The following is a 20,410-nucleotide window of genomic DNA, read 5'->3' on the forward strand; positions in this document are numbered from 1 at the left end:
TCCCCCACCATCGCGATGCCTTGGGCTCCCTATTGTTGCCCTCCTCTGTTACCTCATCTAACAATGCCTATGGTGGCGGAGAAGAAGATCATTGGGAGCATGAGAAGGGAAGGAGAAATTGGGGAGACTAACCACGTTGCTATGTCATGGTCAGTCTGGTTTCTTAAGGGAAGAAGAACAATATTTTGTTTCATTTTCCACCATTTTAGTAAGGTGTAGCTAATCGCTACTTAGATAGTAGTTTCAACGAATGTTTCGTAGCAACTTTAGTGAGTGTTTGATAGCAACTTTAGTGTGGTTTGTGTAATATCTTGTAGACTAGCGACATATTAAAGTTGACTGGCTATTCACACGGTGCTGTGAATGCATTGAATGTGCCACAATGCTGGCTATAACCTATATATCACGCGTGCTTCATTTTTCATGTCATCAATAGTCGTGAGCTCGTTGCATCTAGTGAGCTCAGACTCTTATCAAATTCTCATGTATTGCATTCATGTTGGAAATAGTACATTATTGAATTAAGATACATATCCTTGTCGAGTTACATATATACATACATATCATTGCATTCTGCATCTACCCTGGAGTAGTTTTGTATTGTTTTTGTAAGTACAAATGTATGGTTTGAAGTATTTTGTTGTAGGAGGCCAAATCTACAAAACTCAAAGATCCAACTAGTCTAGAAATCCTTCTGTCGGAGGATGATCCCTGATAATAATTCGGGGTATACCGAATGACGGACGCGTTGATCCGTGTTTCATATATGCATGTATCAACCTAGACTTAAGAGCACCAAAGTTTATCCAGGTTCAAGTCTCCGGGATAATAGTCCAACTTCATGTGTATTATCTTATGAATTGGGTGAACCTGTTACATAATATTCTCTCTGTCTTTATAAACACGATCTTGATCCATTTATATACCAGGGGAACAAATGCACAAACAAACGAACCACGCCAAACCTTGTGGTAGACCTACCCATGACGGAGCCAACTACCCCTAGCACATCATGATGTCGAATAGGCATGTCTACCCTGCTCTAGTCATCTTGCGAGTCTTGTACCATCACCAAACACCGTCACGCTCACCCGTCAGACCATCCCGTAGCATTAATGATACGTGATGGGTCACTGCAAGTCCACACCGCCCCACGACCATGTCACGCTGAAAGCAAGTTGGCAGCATTAAATGAGATTTTTATCGGGTAGGTGAGTACCTGCTCTGCAATTAGGGGGCTGGTCATGCGAGCTTCACCCTGGTCGCATGGTGTGATTGTGGTCTTGACAATACCTGCTATATATTGACACTTGGCTGCACAGGACCAACCACGTGGGGCACCCCTTACCTATTACACTGACACCTTCTAATTTCTCTGACTGTCAATTTGTGTCTATTGAGCATAACACAACAGATAATTTCAGGAGAATTTTACAAAAAGACTCAAAACCTTTCTAGAAATTCCAGATAGGTTCTTTGACATCTCCAAACAAAGGGCAAATTATAGAAAAGCCCCTCAGCTATGGAAATATCACAAATCGACATAACCATGAAACAAACCAGCGCAAACCGACCTAGCCCAAACCGCTATCGAAGTAATGAACATAGACATGACGTTCTACATCAGAAGTGGAATATCAGGTCGCCACAATCTGTATAGCAACTTTAGTGAGTGTTTTGTTAGTAGCTTCAGAGAGTTTCTTGTAGCAACTTCAATGAATGTTTGATAGCAACTTCAATGAATGTTTGATAGCAACTTATGCAGAAAGTGTCAGAATTTTCTATGACTTGGATTTGGTAGCAACTTTAGTAAATGTCTGCTAACAATTTATGTCAAGAATGTATCACAACTTATGTAGGAACTCAAATTCCAACTTACAGTAGCATCTTATATGGATACTACTTAGCAATTTTAGCTAGTGTTTGGTAGCAACTTTAATGATATATTTAGTAGCAACTTATGTTATGACTTGGTTGGCAAGTTTATGCATAACTTGCTAATATCATATATGTAACTTGCTAGTGTAAATAAAATATCTTTGAAATATACACAATATAGACAACAATACAAACAAAATTAAAATTAGACACCGGACAAGAGAGTAATAATTGTTTAAAAAGATTAAACACATGTGTACAACTAAGTCCTTGCTTGCTGTCGTCAGCTCCACCATCACTTCAGCCCATCCATCCGCATGACCAAGTGATGACAATTGACCCCTCGTCCACTTTTGGGATTTTTTTCTTCTTCTATATTTCCTAAAAAAAATTACAACTCTATGTATCCAATTTTGAATTTGACAAAACTAGACTTCCTCCGCCCATTCAGTGGACAAAAAGTAAAAATCATCCACTAAACAGGTAGAAGGTTGACATGGATACTAGTATGAAGTGAGAGGGTAGCATAGCCACTTTCTACCCTCAGGAAGGGCGAGAAGTACCTCCCGCCCTTCCAATTGGGGAAGGTGGTGGTGTGAGTCTGTTTCTATATAGTGGCATTGTAAAAGGATATTTGCATGAGCATGTCATGTCATAGTGAGGCAACAACAAACTACAAACTACCTATTGTTTTGCTCATGGCGAGGCTTTGTCCATTCTCAACTGCTACTGCTACAACAAGTTTTGTTATGTCACGACGAGGCAACAAGCTACCTTATTGTTAGTGCTACAACTAAAAGGACAGTGGCATGGGCATGACATGTCATGCATGCATGCATATACCACTGTAGTTGATAGCATTGTTTCACATCCTACACTATCCATGTTCCTTAGCCTAGCAATTTGCTGGACAAAGAAAGCCTATACCGATATACATCATGCTACATGACACTTGTGTGACACTTGCTGCCGGCATGACCAGACTTTCTGCCATCTCGAAGGGTGGGAGATACTTCTACCGGAAGAGAATTTGGTGGTAGCCATTGTGGTGCTATCCCATCATTTGATTGGATGGGAAGAAAGATCGCACTAAACGGATGTGAGGAGTATAGTTTTGTCAAATTCAAAAACGGACACACAGATCTATATCCACACTCCTATAAATACATAAGTTGTGGCAGAAATAATCAATCTTCACCGTCCACTCAAGTTGATCAAATAGTCATCGTGAAAAGATTCTTCCTGTTTTTTGTTCCAAAAATACATTTAATCTCCCATTTACGCCCTTCCCTCTCACGCGGGGGTTGCGTCTTGCGCGAGATTCGCGTTGGGGAGATTCATTCTGCTCCAGACACGATCTGTCAGTAGGGTTCATGGTGGGTATTAGCGTGGCGCAGATGGTGGCACTGTGCGTTTGTCACGATGATGGCGGGTTGGGGGAGGATTGGTGACTTAGGAGAGCTCTCTATCGCGCGGCTCCAAATCTGTTGTCCATCCTTTCCCTTCGCGTCTGTCTCCATCCGTCGTCATCGCATCCTCCTCCTCGGTTTGACACCTCTTTGTGAGGCCCATCAGTGTCAGCTTGGGGGCCTCCTTCGAGGATGAGCTGCCGCTCCTCGAGGAGCTTGGCATCAACACGTGCCAGATCTGGTGGAAGATGCTCTCCATCCTCCACCACTCCGATCCATTGACCCTTCCCTCCATGTTGACGCCGACATCTCTAGCCCGTTCCTATTCCTCCTCTCCTTTGGCCTATTCCAAGGTCCATCGATGGGGACGGAGCCGCGGTGGATGGAATGGCGACAGAAGTGACGACCTCACGTGCTATACCATCCTTCTCCTACGACCTTCCATGGTAGGCTTTGCGGATGACCTCTTCGTCGATGGCTCCAATGACGGCCTCCACCAGCTCTCCTACCTTAGCCCTGACTCCTCCTTAGGCTCTAGCCCCGAACTACGTCACCTCGCCCCTCATGGTCCCAGTCCACAGGTATGATTTTACATGGCTTCGATTAGGTGGATATGGAGTCCACGACACATTGCCAAGATGGGAGCAGCTATAGCCATGTAGAGCATGAAAGAGGGAGAGAGAAGCAACGTCAACCCCGGATAGTGCCCTGCTAGTGACGACAACCCCGCCCGGTGCCACCTTCAGCGTGGTTGTAGGATCAAGGAGGCCGACTAGAGGGGGATGAATAAACAGTTCTAAAAATTCTAGCAAGATATAACTGATAAAGATGCGGAATTAAAAACAATCGATTACAACACATATAAAACCCCTAAAATCTATGTCTCAATGAAAGTGATCGATTCTATGTCCATGTCAAGGTTTGCAACCTAAGGCGACATATAAACAATTATAATTCTAGAAATGTAAATTACTCAAAGTAAATAAGCTTAAGTGGGCAAACCACAAAGGAGACATCGAATTTTTTACTATGGTCTCGGAGACTTACCGGTCTCCCCTAATCCATATTGAGGTGGGTTCAGGCCTTTAGCCGCTCCTCTATTAAGTATGCAATTCTCACCATGAGAAGAGGCTCACCATGAGCAACTTGATCTTGAGCCGGATAATCTAATAAACTATTCATAAAACCTCTCACAATCACACCGAGCCTTCTCACAAGCTTCCTAGAGAAGATCACCGTATCACAATGCCACCGCGCTATCTAGGTGTTGGCAAATACCAAGAGTAATAAGCCAAGACGAACTCGACCCTCACCAAGTACCTAAAGCTCAATCACTAATGCAAATACACTTGATTCTTACCTCACAACCCTCTCTATGTGCAACACATGCACAAATACGTGGGAATGACTTCAATTAGCTTAAGTATGCTCAATGGGGGCATAAGTATTAGCCCAAGCCGTTGGACACGGGGTATTTATAGGCCACAACTTGAAATATAGCTGTTGCATAAAGTCTGACTTCTCTACACATCTAGTGGTCAGACCACAATTCACTTGGTGGTCGAACCGCCACTGGATCAACAACTTTAAAGCTAGCCGTTATAGCCTTTTCACATTTCTATCAGTCAGACCAACCCTCTAGGAAAATAGAGGTTCTCTGTAAGCTCCGGCGGTCATACCGGTATCCTTGGTAATCGGACCACCACCTGATTTAGAAAGATGAGAGTTATCTGTTAGTTCTAGGAGTTAGATCGCTCATCTTGACAGTTAGATCGCCAATCTAGCGGTTAGACCAGAATTCTTGGCGATCGGACTGCTACCCCCAGGGCAGCACTATCAACACTCAAAGAAACGGTGATAACTTTTGAACCTGATGTCTGATTTAGATGATCTTAGACTCTACGAAAAGCTTATTTAGAGGGCTACACATCCAATTAATTACTTGATCTCAAACACATTGGATCAAACTTAAAACATAGTCCAAAGATCCACCACAATAAAAACTACACAAACCTTAAACTTTTGCAAAACGAATTTGCAACCTAAAGGTTTCATGTGACCAAGGGTTAAAGCATTCACTATGGCAACTTGCAAAACACCTTTGCAAATTTAGTGGCATGTCATACGGAGTAGAAACATGAACTTGAGATATTTGTAAAACCTATTTCCAAATTATAGCATACTATCAAATAGAGTATGCATATGTAAGATTGAGCTTATTAATATATGGTAAAACTCAAGAAATTGTCAAGACCTATCTTAATAGTACGGTATTTATCCTATCAATCCGATAATTTCTCTTTTCTAATCATCATTGATCGGCAAAAAAATATCCTACATTTTATACTTTTGCCTTGAGCTAGCCATCTCACCAGACTTGATAAACACATCATCCAAGTCTCGATGTTTCTTCTAGGCTTATCATCAACTCTTCACTTGAGCTCGATGATGATGTTCATTCTCGCTTCTCATCTCAATCATCTCCTGATCAAGCTCGATGAAGTTCACTTGATTGCTTCGATATACCAAGCATGGAAGGTTTGACTTTTCACATAATCTTCATCCGGTTCACCACCAAGTTATGAACCGCAAGCATCAATTACACAAATTGTTCACTGAGTTTGTCTCGTTCTTGCTCTTCTAATTCGACACATTTAATATCTCAATTCAATATTTATCTTCATATGGAATCTAATCCCAACTTACTCTTAAGTATACTGTACATGATTTAGTCTATAAATCTCAATTGTTAATTCTATACCTTTAGTCACATAATCTTTACAAGTGATTTATCATTCATGCTTATTATCAATCTTTTTGAATTTCTTTTTTTACTCAGGAGCATCATATAGAGCTCAATAACTTCGATATATCTCTTTTATCTTATGCATTTCTCAATGAATCAATATTTTATCATTTATACATCTCTATAAATAACTTATTAACAATTTTTAATATAACAAATTTCAATATAATTATTAATCTATAAATATTGTCATCTCTTATCTGAACATCACTGGACCTAAGCCCATACTTTCACTAGGCCGGGCCCACGTCATCTCAAGGCCCTTGCAAAACTCGAACTCCCGAAGCAATAAGCAACCTGCACTGCAAGTCTGCGACCATTTCTTCCACTCCAAGCTGAAGCAACCGACGGCGCATGCCCCATAAGAACGAACCAGCCCACCCGCCTGACCCCACCCGCTGACACGCCACGCCGCACAACCGCAGCGCCCAAATCCCCCAAAACCCTAGCTCGAGTGGGGGAGTAGAGAGAGAGAGAGAGAGAGGGAGAGAGGAGGCGCGCGCATGGCGGGTGTGACGGCGCCGGCGGCGGCAGCGAACCTGGCCGGCAAGTCGGGCGTGCGGGTGGTAGTGATCGGCGACATCGGCACCGGCAAATCCAGCCTCATCGTCGCCCTCGCCACCGAGCAGTTCCCCGAGAACGTCCCCCGCGTCATGCCCCCCACACGCCTTCCCGCCGACTACTTTCCGGACCGCGTCCCCATCACCATCATCGACACCTCCTCCAGGTCCCTATCCCACGCCCCGCTCGCGCTTCTCAGATTTATTAGATCAGTGTGCTCTTGTGGTGATTTCGTCGTTTGTTTGTGTGCCCTTGTGGTTGCAGCCCCGACCAGAAGCCAAAGCTGATCGCGGAGTGCCAGGCGGCGGATGCGGTGGTGCTCACGTACGCCTGCGACCGGCCCGCTACGCTGGAGCGGCTCAGCTCCTTCTGGCTCCCCGAGCTCCGGCGCCTCCAGGTAATGCTGCGCCTCTTTATGGCTGGGTTCGTGGTGTGGGTATGGATCGTTCAAAAATGATGGTTTCGTGGGTTGCCTTTTCTGATCTGTTCGTTTAATGTGTGTGGTGCAGTTGAAGGCGCCAGTGATCGTGGTGGGGTGTAAGCTGGACCTGAGGGAAGAGCAGCAGGTTAGCCTTGAGCAGGTCATGGCGCCCATCATGCAGTCGTTCCGCGAGATTGAGACATGCATTGAGTGCTCCGCTCTTCGCCAGATCCAGGTTACCCCACGTATCAATATCTGATTGAATATTTCTAGCCCCAAATGTCTTATACGTATTGGTCGTGCTATCTGAACTGGCTGCCCAAAATACTGATATGCTCAAATGTTAGACACATCAGAGATACAATTATTATAATTTGATTGTAAAATAATTCTGTTACTTTGTTAGTAATCGTAGTGTGATAGTCATTAGCTTATATGAATTGATCAACATTGATTGCATAGCCTAATTGCAAGAACACTTAGCGGTAATGCATAATTTAGGTGGGTCTGACCTTGGTTAGGTGTTGCCATTGGATCAATCTCTGTTGCTTGGGGAAGAGCAGCGACAGGGATCGGTACAACGTGCTCAGTGAAGCCCTTAGTCAGTGTAGATTGGTAGAGAAGGCCGCGTAGGTGTGCTCGTCTGAGATCACATAAGAAAGTTCGCTGGCAATGTCACCGAGACGCCGACGATGGTGAAGGGTCTTCAATCACCAAAAACACCCAATCGATAGGAGATTTAGGATTTTAGGGGTTACATGAGCCTATTGTTTTCTCACATATTAGGCTGCCGGTTTCCCCTTCCCTTTTATGTGGCGCTATGGTGATTGGGACCAAAACCAACATACTGACTTCATCACTGATCATGGCACGTACGTGGGCCTATCGGTCCTCCTTAGGACTCAGCCAGGTTAGTTAGAACCGGGAAGATCACAACTAACAAGAGTTCTTGGCATTTGTTAGGTCTGATTAAAATCACTGGTGAATGTTTACTTATTGCAGGTGCCTGAGGTCTTCTACTATGCACAAAAGGCAGTGCTTCACCCAACAGCACCTCTCTTTGATCAAGAGGCGCAATCTCTCAAGCCACGCTGTGTTAGAGCTTTGAAGCGGATATTCATAATATGTGATCATGACAAGGATGGTGCTCTCAGTGATGTGGAACTCAATGAATTTCAGGTTTGTATATACTGAGGCTGCCCTGCTTTATATGATTGGCAGTAGATGACATTGCGTTTTGATTATCATTCTTTTATTTCTGGTGATATTGAGACTATTTTTTACTGCTTTACAGGTCAAATGTTTTAGTGCTCCTCTCCAACCTACTGAAATTTCAGGCGTGAAGAGAGTTGTTCAAGAGAAGATGCCTGAAGGCGTAAATGAAAATGGACTTACCTTGACTGGGTTCCTTTTTCTTCATGCTCTTTTTATTGAAAAAGGTCGACTGGAAACTACATGGACAGTATTGAGGAAATTTGGTTATGATAATGACCTTAAGCTTAGGGATGATCTCATTGCAACGCCAATTAAAAGAGCTCCTGATCAAGTATGTTTGTCTTATTTATGATCTATCCAAATCTTACAATGTCAGTTGAAGCTAGAATAATTTAAATTGATATCTGTTTTGTCTATTGTTGTTGTTGTTTTCTCATCATCTTTTTAGTTGGATCTTGTGGGTTTCATCTCTAGCCTACCCAACTTGCTTGGGACAAAGGCTTTGTTGTTGTTGTTGTATCTGTTATGTCTTTATCCTGATCCACTGTATCCATTTTGATATCCATCATTGTGGAGTTCCCGTGAATTCAGGGATTGCCAACACTAATGAAATATATCTGCGTGTTTATTTTTGAACTGAGTTTGTTGTGTTGGTGCCCTTTAAAGCATCCTTCAATCAATTTTGTGGGCCGATTTTGCTGTTGCGCTCTTGGTTCTGTACGCAGTTCACAGACTTGCATGCTTCTGTCACTAGCATTAGTACTTCGGTTATTGCTCAGTAGTAGTATGTTGGAAACTTTTTATTGCTAGCATCACATAGGAATTTATCTGTGTTCTGTGAACACTTTTTTAACATACTTATATTATATTTTGTTTATGGTAAAGTAATAACGTTAGCTTTTTCTGCAGACTCTGGAAATGACAAATGAAGCGGTTGATTTCTTGAGAGGAATATTTAACATGTTTGACACTGATAATGTAAGCTGAATGCACTGATTTGCACATTAGTTTTGTTAAAATAATCTTATCCCGACATGCAATTGGTATTTTATGCCTACCTATTATATGCTGTTTAATTGTAAACAGACTGTAGTTAAAACCATTTCATATTAGATTGATCATTGGAAACTTTTTTTGCGTATGTCCAGGATGGAGCTTTACTACCTGCTGAGCTGGAGGACCTTTTTTCAACAGCTCCTGAAAAGTAAGACGTTGATAAATGTGTGAATTGTTCAGCATATGGATTAAAACTGTACTTATTGAAACATCGATTAATGTTTGTTGATATGAAAAGTGTTAGGAAATCCTGTATTAGTGCTTCTAATTTCTTGATAGAATCAGTTGTTTTCTTATTAGAAGGGCCTTGTGAGAAATCTATTCAGTAACTTTTTTATACTGTCATTTTCCTTTGCATCACCTTTTGTTTGGATATTTCAGCCCATGGTCTTCTGTCAAAGACTGTGCTGAAAAGAATGTCTTGGGTGGGTTGTCACTTGAAGGATTTCTCTCTAAGGTATTATCTCGACCACACCATGTTAAACTTGCTGTTCTGAGCATAGATACACAATTTTTAACCCTGTGGTTTGTTGATAAATCATATTTGTGAAAGTGCATATTTCTTGTGGGAATAGAACATAAGAAAGCGGCCTACTTTCTCTATTTGCAAGTTATATGCATTGTGTTTATTTGGTACTCTCTTACGTTCCATTAACTCAGCTGCTTTTATTGCTTTGAGAAGGCCCAGACAATTGGTATTATCTGTGTATGATCCTAAGTTTTTTTTTTTTCAATTTGACACACTCAGTATGCAAAACTAGCTGCAGAAGTGATTACATTCTTCGCTTGATATGTGAGAAAAATAGGCAGGCTGAAGTGGGATGAATCAAATTCTAAGTTACAAGCACTCTTTGTGAATAAGAAATACATTTTGAATAGTGCTATTTCTTCAAAAAGCCTGAGTTTTTGCTATGCAATAACTATGGTTTATTTTGATGCATTATTGTGGTTTTGATCTTATTGACTTACTGTTACAGATACTGATAGCATAACAATGTATTTTCTGTTGATATGCTATCTTATCTCATGCTATATTACTTTATATGTGGCCTTTGTTAAATAATAATTCTGGAATGCAGTGGGCTCTTATGACACTTCTAGATCCAGCAAATAGTTTTGCCAACCTTGTATATGTTGGCTATCCGGGTGAGTTTGGTTCAGCATTTACCATCACAAGGAAAAGACGAGTGGATCGTAAAAAGCAACAAACTCAAAGAAATGTGTTCCAGTGTTATGTTTTTGGCGCCAGAGGTTCTGGAAAGACTGCATTGCTACAATCATTCATTGGAAGGTATGCCATGAATTTCCTATTATTTTACACCATATGTATTCGTACCATGTTTGTTTCATTTGGTCTTCTCTATTTCACTTGCGGTCCTTGTAACAGGCAACCTTCTGATGCTCTGCCAACTAACAGTGAGCGGTTTGCAACAAATACTGTTGAACTGCCTGATGTATGTATTTTGTTCACCGCATGCCAATATTTTGTTAATTCTGTTTTCAGCAATTTTAATCCTAGTGTACTAGTGTATTTAACGGGTTCTGATATGAACCATCCAATTTATTTGTTAATAAAGCTAACCAGCAGCATTTCTTATGAAATGTCAAATGTTGCATTTTGATTATAATTGATAAGCATGCTCATAGTCTAACAACCATACCATCTCCTTTTGACTATGGTCTATGTCCTTTTAATGCCGTATTTATTGCATATTTGTAACAAAAGGTCCATAGATATACAAATTCTATTGCATGGTATCAAGAAGCAGATGTTTCTGTGGACTAATTATGTTCTATCTAATTTTGTTGTCACTTGAGATTTATTATTTTCTCATTCACAGTAGTTTGTTAGTCTTTTATTTATTTTAAATGTTTGGTCTGATTCAATGTTTTTATTTTTTTGTTGAAGGGGGCAAGAAAGACGCTTATACTACGAGAAATTCCTGAAGGTGATGTCAGATCGTTACTGGCTAAGAAGGAATCATTGGCACCCTGTGATGTAGCAGTATTTGTTTATGATAGGTACATGCTCTTCTAATTTATTCTATTGTTTATTCGTAACCTGTAAGTCTCACAGTTTTAGCGATTGATTATTCTCCCCTTTGGTGGTGTCAGTTCATTTCATCGATAAAACCTTCATAAATTAATCATATCTTTTTTTCGTCCAACTGTATGTTTGGGTAAGATTGTATAACTCATTTTGTTCTAAAACTGGTAAGATAGCTGATGGCGAGTATCATGGTGATGAGCAGTTATCCTTGAAGTTCTGGTTTTAGAAAGTATTGTTCTTGACAAGGTTTAGTTGTTCTACTTTAGTGGCTGGTTTTGCACCATCCTCTGCCTGGTGGCTTATGTTGGCTATATTTTGAAGTGGTGGTAAAAGGCAGGGATTGTATGGTTTTCATGACTCTAACTTGGCAAAGAAACTGAAGCTTTCTCACAGTTTGACGTTATCTTAAGAAAATTACTTGAGTTCGGCATGCGGTAGATCTGATTTCACTTAAACTTAACCAAAATAACCTTATATCCATATCAATCCATTGTTGAAAGTGGATTCTCAGGCAAACTGACTGACTTTGACCCCTAGTAATTTGGTTCGGCTGTTAATCACTGGTTATGTGAGCCCTACTTCTGACAGTTGGTAATTGAGACCACAGTTAAGACTAAAGCATTGAGCTCTTAATACAGCAATTCTTGTCCAGTGGTTGAAATCTGATTGTAAAATTAAATGCAAAACCTGCAAATATTCTTAAAAGTTTGACAATATATCTTGTTTATACTGCTATATCTTTTTTATTCTAGCTTCTTACTTGGATCTACATAAATCTACTTACCGTATTTATGACTAGATAGTCTAATTCAGAGCTGTTATATTGTCAGTTGTGATGAATATTCTTGGCAAAGAGCAAGAGATTTGCTTGTGCAAGTGGCCACACATGGAGAAAATACTGGCTATGAAGTTCCTTGCCTGATAGTTGCTGCAAAAGATGATCTTGACCAATCTCCACAAGCTCTACAAGAATCAACCAGAGTGAGCTTGCTCTTTATGATTGTCACTTATCCCCCCCCCCCCCCCCCAAATATTTGAAAGTGTTTTAGCATTTAATTTTGTAGGCATTGTTGGCCAATTAAACTAGAAATATTGGGATTGGGTTCTAGTCATATTGTAGGCATAGTTGGCCAATTGAACTATATAAGTTGCTGTATTACTTCGTGATATTCTCCTAGTATTTTGGCTTACCAAAATGACGTAACGAACAAAAAGAAAGTTGAACACTAGTACGCTAACTCCAAAGGCAGACCACTGTGTTAGTGCCAAATTTATGCAGTGAAGCATGCTTGCATTTGCTGCATTGAGGCGTAACTCTGATAATAGTAGCATATTTCCAAGCCAAGCCAAGGCTGTTATATCTGAAAATATCTTCTATTGTGTCAACCCGGTGCTGGCATTACCCACAAATACTTGCACAAGAACTGGCTTGATTTTGCAAAAAAAAAAAGAAAACATTAACAGAAAGCTAGTTTTTATTACCTCTTTCCAATCCTCCGTACTCTGTCCTGCAACCGCCATTGGAATGTGTGGAGAAGTGGGGAAAATTGCAGAATGGATGAAAAGTTGAAATATTTTTTTTTATAGCTAATAGTGTTAGCCATTGCTGAAATATTTCTTGGTTCGCTTTGTGTCAATTTTTATCAAACACAGGCAAATTACCCATCCTGCTGCAATTACTATATTGAATCTGCTGGTAGTGTTCATAGCCTTCATTTTGCTGTTGTCTGCAATTCTCTGTACTACCTATGAAGCCAGATCTATATAATTGTGGATTAGTTGTGATTTGTTGAATTTTGACTGGTTGGCTCTGGCTAGAATGGAAGTTGTTATTTATGTGCTAAAAATGTAACTGTAAAAGTATCTACTTTTCAGGTGAGCCAAGACATGGGAATCGAAACACCAATTCCTATCAGCGTGAGATTGAGAGACTTAAACAACATTTTCTGCAGAATAGTTCATGCAGCACAGCAGCCCCATTTGAGCATTCCAGAGACTGAAGCCGGAAAAACACGCAGGCAATACCGTCAACTTCTAAACCGTTCCCTCATGGTCGTCTCGGGTGAGTCACACACGTTTCTTGTTTTTACTTAAATCCACTTAAATACCAAATAGAGAATTTTAAGATGATAGTTATGCAATTGTTGGAGTCATGCAGTCTAGCTTTCTTTCTTTCTTTCTTTTTTTTTTTTGGCAAAATCAAGCCAGTTCTTGTTAAAGTATTTTCAGTTTTAACCTATGCTGATACTGCACTAATCAATTGCAGTTGGAGCTGCTGTTACAGTTGTGGGAATAGCTGCTTACCGGGTTTATGCAGCTAGGAAGAACACATCTTCTTGAAGCTCCTCCCGGACAGTGGGAGAATAAAGTGCTTCCCGCAGCTCACTCCCCGACATCTGCTGGATCGTCTATTCATGCCTGTTGAGCTTCACTGCTTGAATTTCTGCCCCGCGAAAGACCTCCGTTTTGTACAGATACGTCATCAGCTATAAATCCTGCGCCTAGTGGGGATTTCAGATTCTATAATTCAGGACTGTTGCCCAGCTCTGTTTATTGCAGCATCTGATAGGCTGCTCTGACTAAATTAGCTCTGTTAAAACATTTTAACTTAGCATAAATTTTGCCTGCTTAGCATTTACTTGCACTAGTCTACTATTGGAATTCTGTCTAGACGGGACTGCTGAATGCTTGAACATTTTGTTGAGCCACCATGGTTGGTGCCGTGCCAAGTATCCGTTTGGTTCGGAGTATAAGCTGGATTTGATCTAGTGGATTGTTAATGTAACACCCTGTGTTTTTATTCTGCAAATTTCTGTGAAATTTTGTACCTTTTCATATTTACAACAAATTAAAACAAATTCATATTAAATTGGGCCAAGTATCCTGAAATCACTTTAAATTTTAAATTTTGGAATTGAAAACATGCACGAAAGCTCTCCTGAACGCCTTTTGGGTTTCCTTGGAGTTTTAAATTTTACTTCTTTGTTTTTTTTTCTAAATATTCAAATCTATTTCTATCTCCTAAGCAGTATCTGGGCCGAATCCTGGCCCATCTCTCTCCCCTTCTCTTCCTGATCAGGTCTAGCCCATCTCTCTCTTTTCTATTTCATTTAATTCTTAAATGGCCGAAGCCCTTTGTCCCTTTCGGCCGATCACCAATCCGCCTTCCTCGGTTCCTCCCGTGTTTTCGGCCCATGTTGACACCGCCTGTATTTTTCCAATCATCGCCTTGACCCAATCCCCTCGTCCTTTCTCCCCTCCTTCGCTCCGGCGAGACCAGAGTTGTGTCGTCCCGTTTCGTCACACCAATAAAGAAGACCGGGTTACGTCCGCACCCAAGTTACGTATAGCCATTGGGCCTATCTATACTGTTTCGCTATGTTTTCGTCTTAATGTTCCGGCTTGTTGGCCATTTATATATTAAACTCTATGATGTAAGACTTATGAAGGACATTTATTATGGTATTGCAATACAAACAATGTATGATTGTGTTGTCTTTTTTGGAAAAATACATGTATCAACTATTGATCTAGGGACTAATACAAGCTGCACTAAAAACGCTGAAACAGGGTATGACGGTTAGCACGTTAACTTTACCATACCGAGGGGATTTACCTGTTATGTTATGGTTATCCCCTGCCCCTGCCGCTGCCGTGCAAGCTTCACTGGGGAAATGATTACTCGAATCAGGGTTTTGGGCTTAATTCTATCATATTGTGGAGTCCACTCACTGATCGAGCGATTGCGATGTGATCGAAGATCTATCCCCTGATCAGACTGGGTGTATATGTATTGTGAGCCTGTAAATTATTTCCCATCGGCTTCTCAATTCTCGCAAAAAGAAAAGAAAAATAAAATCGTTGAGTTCCCAATTGTCCCGATCTGTCCCTGGTCGTCGCCGTGTTCACTCATTAGCCTATTGTTTTGAAATGTTGTGCAAGGTAAACTTTAGGTACCTATTTTGGTTACTCCGGCATATGGTTTTACTTCCATATGTGTATTTTCAGGAGTTTGATATGGGCTTCACTCGTTTCCTGACACTTCGTGCCTTGCACATACACACATTCACTGGAGTCTGGAGAATAAAAATGGCTGAATATGACCAGTTTTACAGTACCAAAGCATGGCATGTACAGACGACTGTTACAAAACAATGTTGTTTACAGTACTGTATTTCATCCATGAACCATGTCAGGTGCATGGCGAGTGCAAAAAGAGCACTATATAGTATAGAACATTGAAATCAGTGGACCGAGACCTTGCAATAGATTGGCCTCCAGATCGTCAAGCTATGTATGCAAGCTGATGCACATGTACTCTGACATGGAAGCAATCTGCAAGACGGGCAAGCTGGTCCATCAAACCGAGTTGCAAGAAAGATATAAGGAACAAAGTACAGGGACAACCACCAAGTAAAATCAATCGGATATCTCGAAAAATCACAAAGGGAGCAACTAAGCAAGGACCTGAGCTGATCACCTATGGAAGACACGGCAAGGGCTCCATCAACCGATATGCAAGGGGCTGATCTCGCCGGTGCGGACGGCGCGGGCGATGGCGGTGGCCGCCGACAGGCACATCGACACCCACGCCGCGAGCACCGCCCACACCGTGTCGACGACGGACACGGACAGCGCCCATGGCATTGACATCCTGCCTGCCTGCCTGCGTCTGAGGCGTCTCTGATCAGCTACCTCTCTGTTACGTGGCCAAGGAGACGATTGAGCAGACACATTCCGTGCATGGACCAGCAAGATAATGGTAGCCCGTGAGCACACGAGACCCGCGCGGATGATTTGGTAAAATATCGGATCTTGGGCACGTCACAGCAGTTGCTGTTGGTTGGTCTTGTTGGATAGGACGGAATTAAATGAAGAAAACGAGGAGCACCGCCGATTTTCTAAGTATATTTTTGCTGGTGTTATGAGTTTGATGTGAACTAATGCCAGAAACATAATTTTTTTCTTTTAAATTTCTACAGAAACTATATTGTTTCCCGTTAAATTCATCTGTCTCCTCTCGAAGCAATGGCTAATTAGCATGCTTTTTTAGATAAATAAAGTTTTATTTCATAAATATAATAAATATACTATGGCCTCTGCGTCTTATGATGTAAGTAGCCGATAATTATTCATATATTTTCACTATGCTATAGACATCAATATACCACATAGTCACCTCACGTTCTCAAGTAACCGAGGTTTAACCAATAGCAAATGCTCAACATTAAACACATTTTATTGGTAGACATTCATCCATTGTTGATGAAGATGCTAATTAGCACGTAGCCTATCATTCTATACGAGCCCCACTTTCTCATTAGTTTTTCTTCCGGGTGTCATTTCCGATTATTAAAACAGAATTCAATGTGCACCAGCTGGTTGACGTGATCGAAAATAATAATAATTTAAATCGATTTACGACTTGGTATCCCCCGGAGCCCAAACATACGTGGAGTAAGCAACGTGATACGCGTTCACGGAAAAGGATATGATTTAATAGCAGTCTCACGGTTATCTGAATTATGCAGCTGTGCCAATCAAATGAGCAATGGGGATATATCTGGCAAAACGGCCAAGCTTATAAGATCCCAAAGAAGTGTCACTCTTTTTTAAGGGAAAAGTTTTGTCACTCTAGTGTTAGAAAATGCAATACAATCGTGAATTGGTTGGAACTTGGTACCATAATTCATGCGGGTCACCTGGGACTAAAGTGTATGTGGCCTCCTTGCTCCTGGTCATCGCTGGCTCTTTTCTGACTCACGGTCATCGCTGGTTTCTACTTCTGCTTATGCTCCTAAGTTAGAAGTTGAACCAGTCGAACCAGTGAGCTATTTTTTAGAAAGTTGAAAAATTAGCATCTAAGAAAATAAACTAAAAATTGAGAAGCTGGTTGAGAGAAGCTTTTCTAGCTTTTAGTGTACTGTAAAGCTAAAAATTTATTCCAAAAACCAATACCAAAATATCAGAAGCCGATAAATCAACTTAAAATGTGCCTTGATTTATATATGATGAGTGGCTGATAAAGTTATTAATTTGATTTGTTAAGTTTTGGATTGCTTGAGTTTGGTTTGAGCATTTTAATTATAAACTAACTGTGGTTAGAGTTGAAGAAATATGTTTGTTTGTCTCATGGTGTGCAGGTGATAGATGCAACTTAGCGATTGACGATGGGTGATTGAGGTTAAGTAGGTATTTAGTACCGGACGATCAAAAAGGTTGAACGGAGTCAAGGATAATCCTAGTTGTACACATGAAGATCAAGGAAAGCATGAAATAGAGGATAAAGACGGCGTGTTGACAAAGTCAAGCGAAAGGGATGCCGGTGCAAGTGACAAGGAGGCCTAAGGGATTGGGAGCGGGAGAGACTTATCGACGATTAGAATCGCAAGATGGAGTACACGTGTCGACATCAGAGCACTTGCTTAAGGTATAAGTAAATGGAGAGTCACACTTTGAGAAACGTGCATAGAGTTTCACGGCTGGGTCTTAAAACCGTATGAGGACTGGAGGAGTATGTGGCACCATCGCAAAGCTTACTCTTGTGCATCGTCACTACTGATTCTCCAAGGTGTATCCACCGAGTGTAGATCCTTGACATACCAAAAATATTAATGTGATATTCTACTTCATCTCGAGATAGCATTTTCTGATTAAGGCATCGGCGACAAGGGCATTTTATTTCTTCATTTACACATAGATGCGCTCTGACATGTTGCATAAATTGATCCACACCAGCCAAAAATGGAGCAATAAATGTCAAACTATTATAAATCCAACTCCTATCCATTTCATCGTAGGGAAAAATGAGTTCAAAGTTAGATATTTGACCAACATCAACATGAATGTCTTGTTAAGGAATTTCATTGACCACCCTGTGGGAGCCTTGCAGCTATAGCTAGTTCAAATCGATTTATTAACCGAGCAAGCAACAAAGCCATGGTTTTAGAAATGAGAATCCACAAAGTATAGTTTCAGACACACCAATTTTCATAGTTCATGCAAATCTTAATGGACTATCAAATCATCTGCACATGGAACACACAAACTAACTCACCTCCGATGTCCAATCCCTCAACCGTGTGTCTTGCCTTGCCTACAACCAATGAATTGGGAGGCTAAGAGGAGCAAATAGCATCAAAGATTAGACTTGCTGCAAGCCCACACGAGTTAGGGAGAACAGGGGCGCCACCACGCCAGGGCATCGAACAACCAAGGATAAGAATAGGGAATCTCCATGAGGAACACCGACAATCTGTTATAACAAACAAACAACTGTCATAGAAAACACGGATATTGGGTCACCACATCCGCCTCTGTGACAACTAAGGTTGTCATAATAAACCAAACAATATATGACACCAACACAGTCGTCACAAAAACTATAACTAGCGTCATAAAATCTCCTCCCACAGATTGATACCAGGGTTGTGGATTTTATGACAGATGCTCATCACCTTTTATGACACTTTTTAAGTTTTCATCATATATACTTGCAACGGACCCAATTTTGTAATGGTGGTTCTTCTACCGTCATAAAATGGTACAATATATGACAAAAATTGTTGTTGTCACAAGGATTTTCGTTACAAAAGAACGATTTTCTTGTAGTGTATGTACTAACAATTATTAGTAAGTTATTCCATAGGTGATGCATGTAATATTGAGCATAGATTAATTGAGGAACATCGTATGATCAAGAGAGATGCATCAAGATAAATGAGCTCTATGTGATGCTCATGAGATAAAGGAGAAGCTCATGAAGATTGACGATTAGCGTGCAGACTGAGTCACTTGTGGACATTAAGTAACTTAAGGTATGAGATTGTCAACTGAGTTTTATGAATTAACCCATGTGATATGTGTTTGAGAGTGAGCGAGGTTAGGTTCCATATGAAGATTGATAATAAGAGTGAATGTCAAGTTAATTGTGAAGATTAAGTAACTTAAGGTATAAAATTGTTAATTAGATTCTATAGACTAACTTATATGCATTGTGCTTAAGAGTGAGTTGGGGTTAGAATCAAGGGTGAAGCTAGCTAAGAACGCCACCGGGGTCAGCTCCATTAAACAGCAAGGTCATGTCCATTAAATTATGACGATGAACAATAATTTGTTAAGGAATTGCAAAATTCCGTCGATGTCGGCCGACCCCGATAAAAGGGTTGGCTTCGCTCCTGGTTATGATCCATAAGAAAACATAAGTTGAATTGAGATATTCAATATGCCAAGTTAAAAGAGCAAGAGCAAGACAAGCTTAGTGGATAATTTATATGATTAATGCTTACGGTTCATACCTTAGTAGTGAATCAAATGAAGATGACGCAAAGAGTGAAGTCTCCTATACTTGATATGCGGAAAGATATCAAGAGAGCTTCCTTAAACTTCCAGAGATGGAGTGAAGATCAAGATGGAAGAAAGGATTATCGTTGTCATCAAGAGAAGAGGTGTTGATGACGAGTCTTGAAGAGCTATGAGAAACATCGGGGTTTGGATGATGTGTTCGTCAAGTCAATGGGATTGCTCAAGGCAAATGTACAACTAGAATATATTTTTTAGTTTTGCCGGTCTCAAAAAGTTTGGTGGGAGATCGGGTTATAGGATAGATAGCTGTACTATCAAGAATGACTGCTGAAAGCATTGCTCGATTGTTGTATCAAGTGCTCAAACCATGTGCTTAGTGCGTGATGAGTTTGTGTTGAGAGTTTGTTTCGGGAGTCCGGGGTATCTAAAATATGCTTTAGATTTAACCATTTGTTATTGTTGGCCTTAGTGGCAAAAGTGATTGTGGTCAATCTTTAGTGGTGTTTGGCATGTTCATGTGGTACCTAGTTTAATCTTAGGGGACTAAAATTTTACAATGGGTATAAGTGTCTGAATTGGCTTTCAGGGTGTTTCTAGTTTTGATCCAATATAGTTGAGATCATGAATTGAGTTGGAATGTGTATCCCTCTAAATATCTTTCCATAGAGTCCAAGATCACTGAAATCGGTTATCGGGGTCAAAAGTTATCA

At 40.7% G+C, this 20,410-nt stretch overlaps 1 protein-coding gene across 1 annotated transcript; it reads left to right on the forward strand.

Annotated features, from left to right (window-relative positions):
- Positions 1–6,394: 6,394 nt before the first annotated feature.
- LOC133915180 (mitochondrial Rho GTPase 1-like) lies at positions 6,395–14,181 on the forward strand. The gene is made up of 14 exons (XM_062358242.1): positions 6,395–6,820; positions 6,919–7,051; positions 7,164–7,310; positions 8,078–8,254; positions 8,370–8,621; positions 9,200–9,268; positions 9,439–9,494; positions 9,728–9,803; positions 10,426–10,637; positions 10,734–10,800; positions 11,256–11,368; positions 12,227–12,377; positions 13,272–13,458; positions 13,663–14,181. Exons 1-14 carry the CDS (start codon positions 6,597–6,599, stop codon positions 13,734–13,736), a joined length of 1,938 nt encoding a protein of 645 aa, XP_062214226.1. The 5' UTR covers positions 6,395–6,596; the 3' UTR covers positions 13,737–14,181.
- The last annotated feature ends 6,229 nt before the right edge of the window (positions 14,182–20,410 follow it).

This window comes from Phragmites australis, chromosome 4 (genome assembly GCF_958298935.1).
Source record: "Phragmites australis chromosome 4, lpPhrAust1.1, whole genome shotgun sequence".
In the NCBI taxonomy this organism is placed as follows: domain Eukaryota; kingdom Viridiplantae; phylum Streptophyta; class Magnoliopsida; order Poales; family Poaceae; genus Phragmites; species Phragmites australis.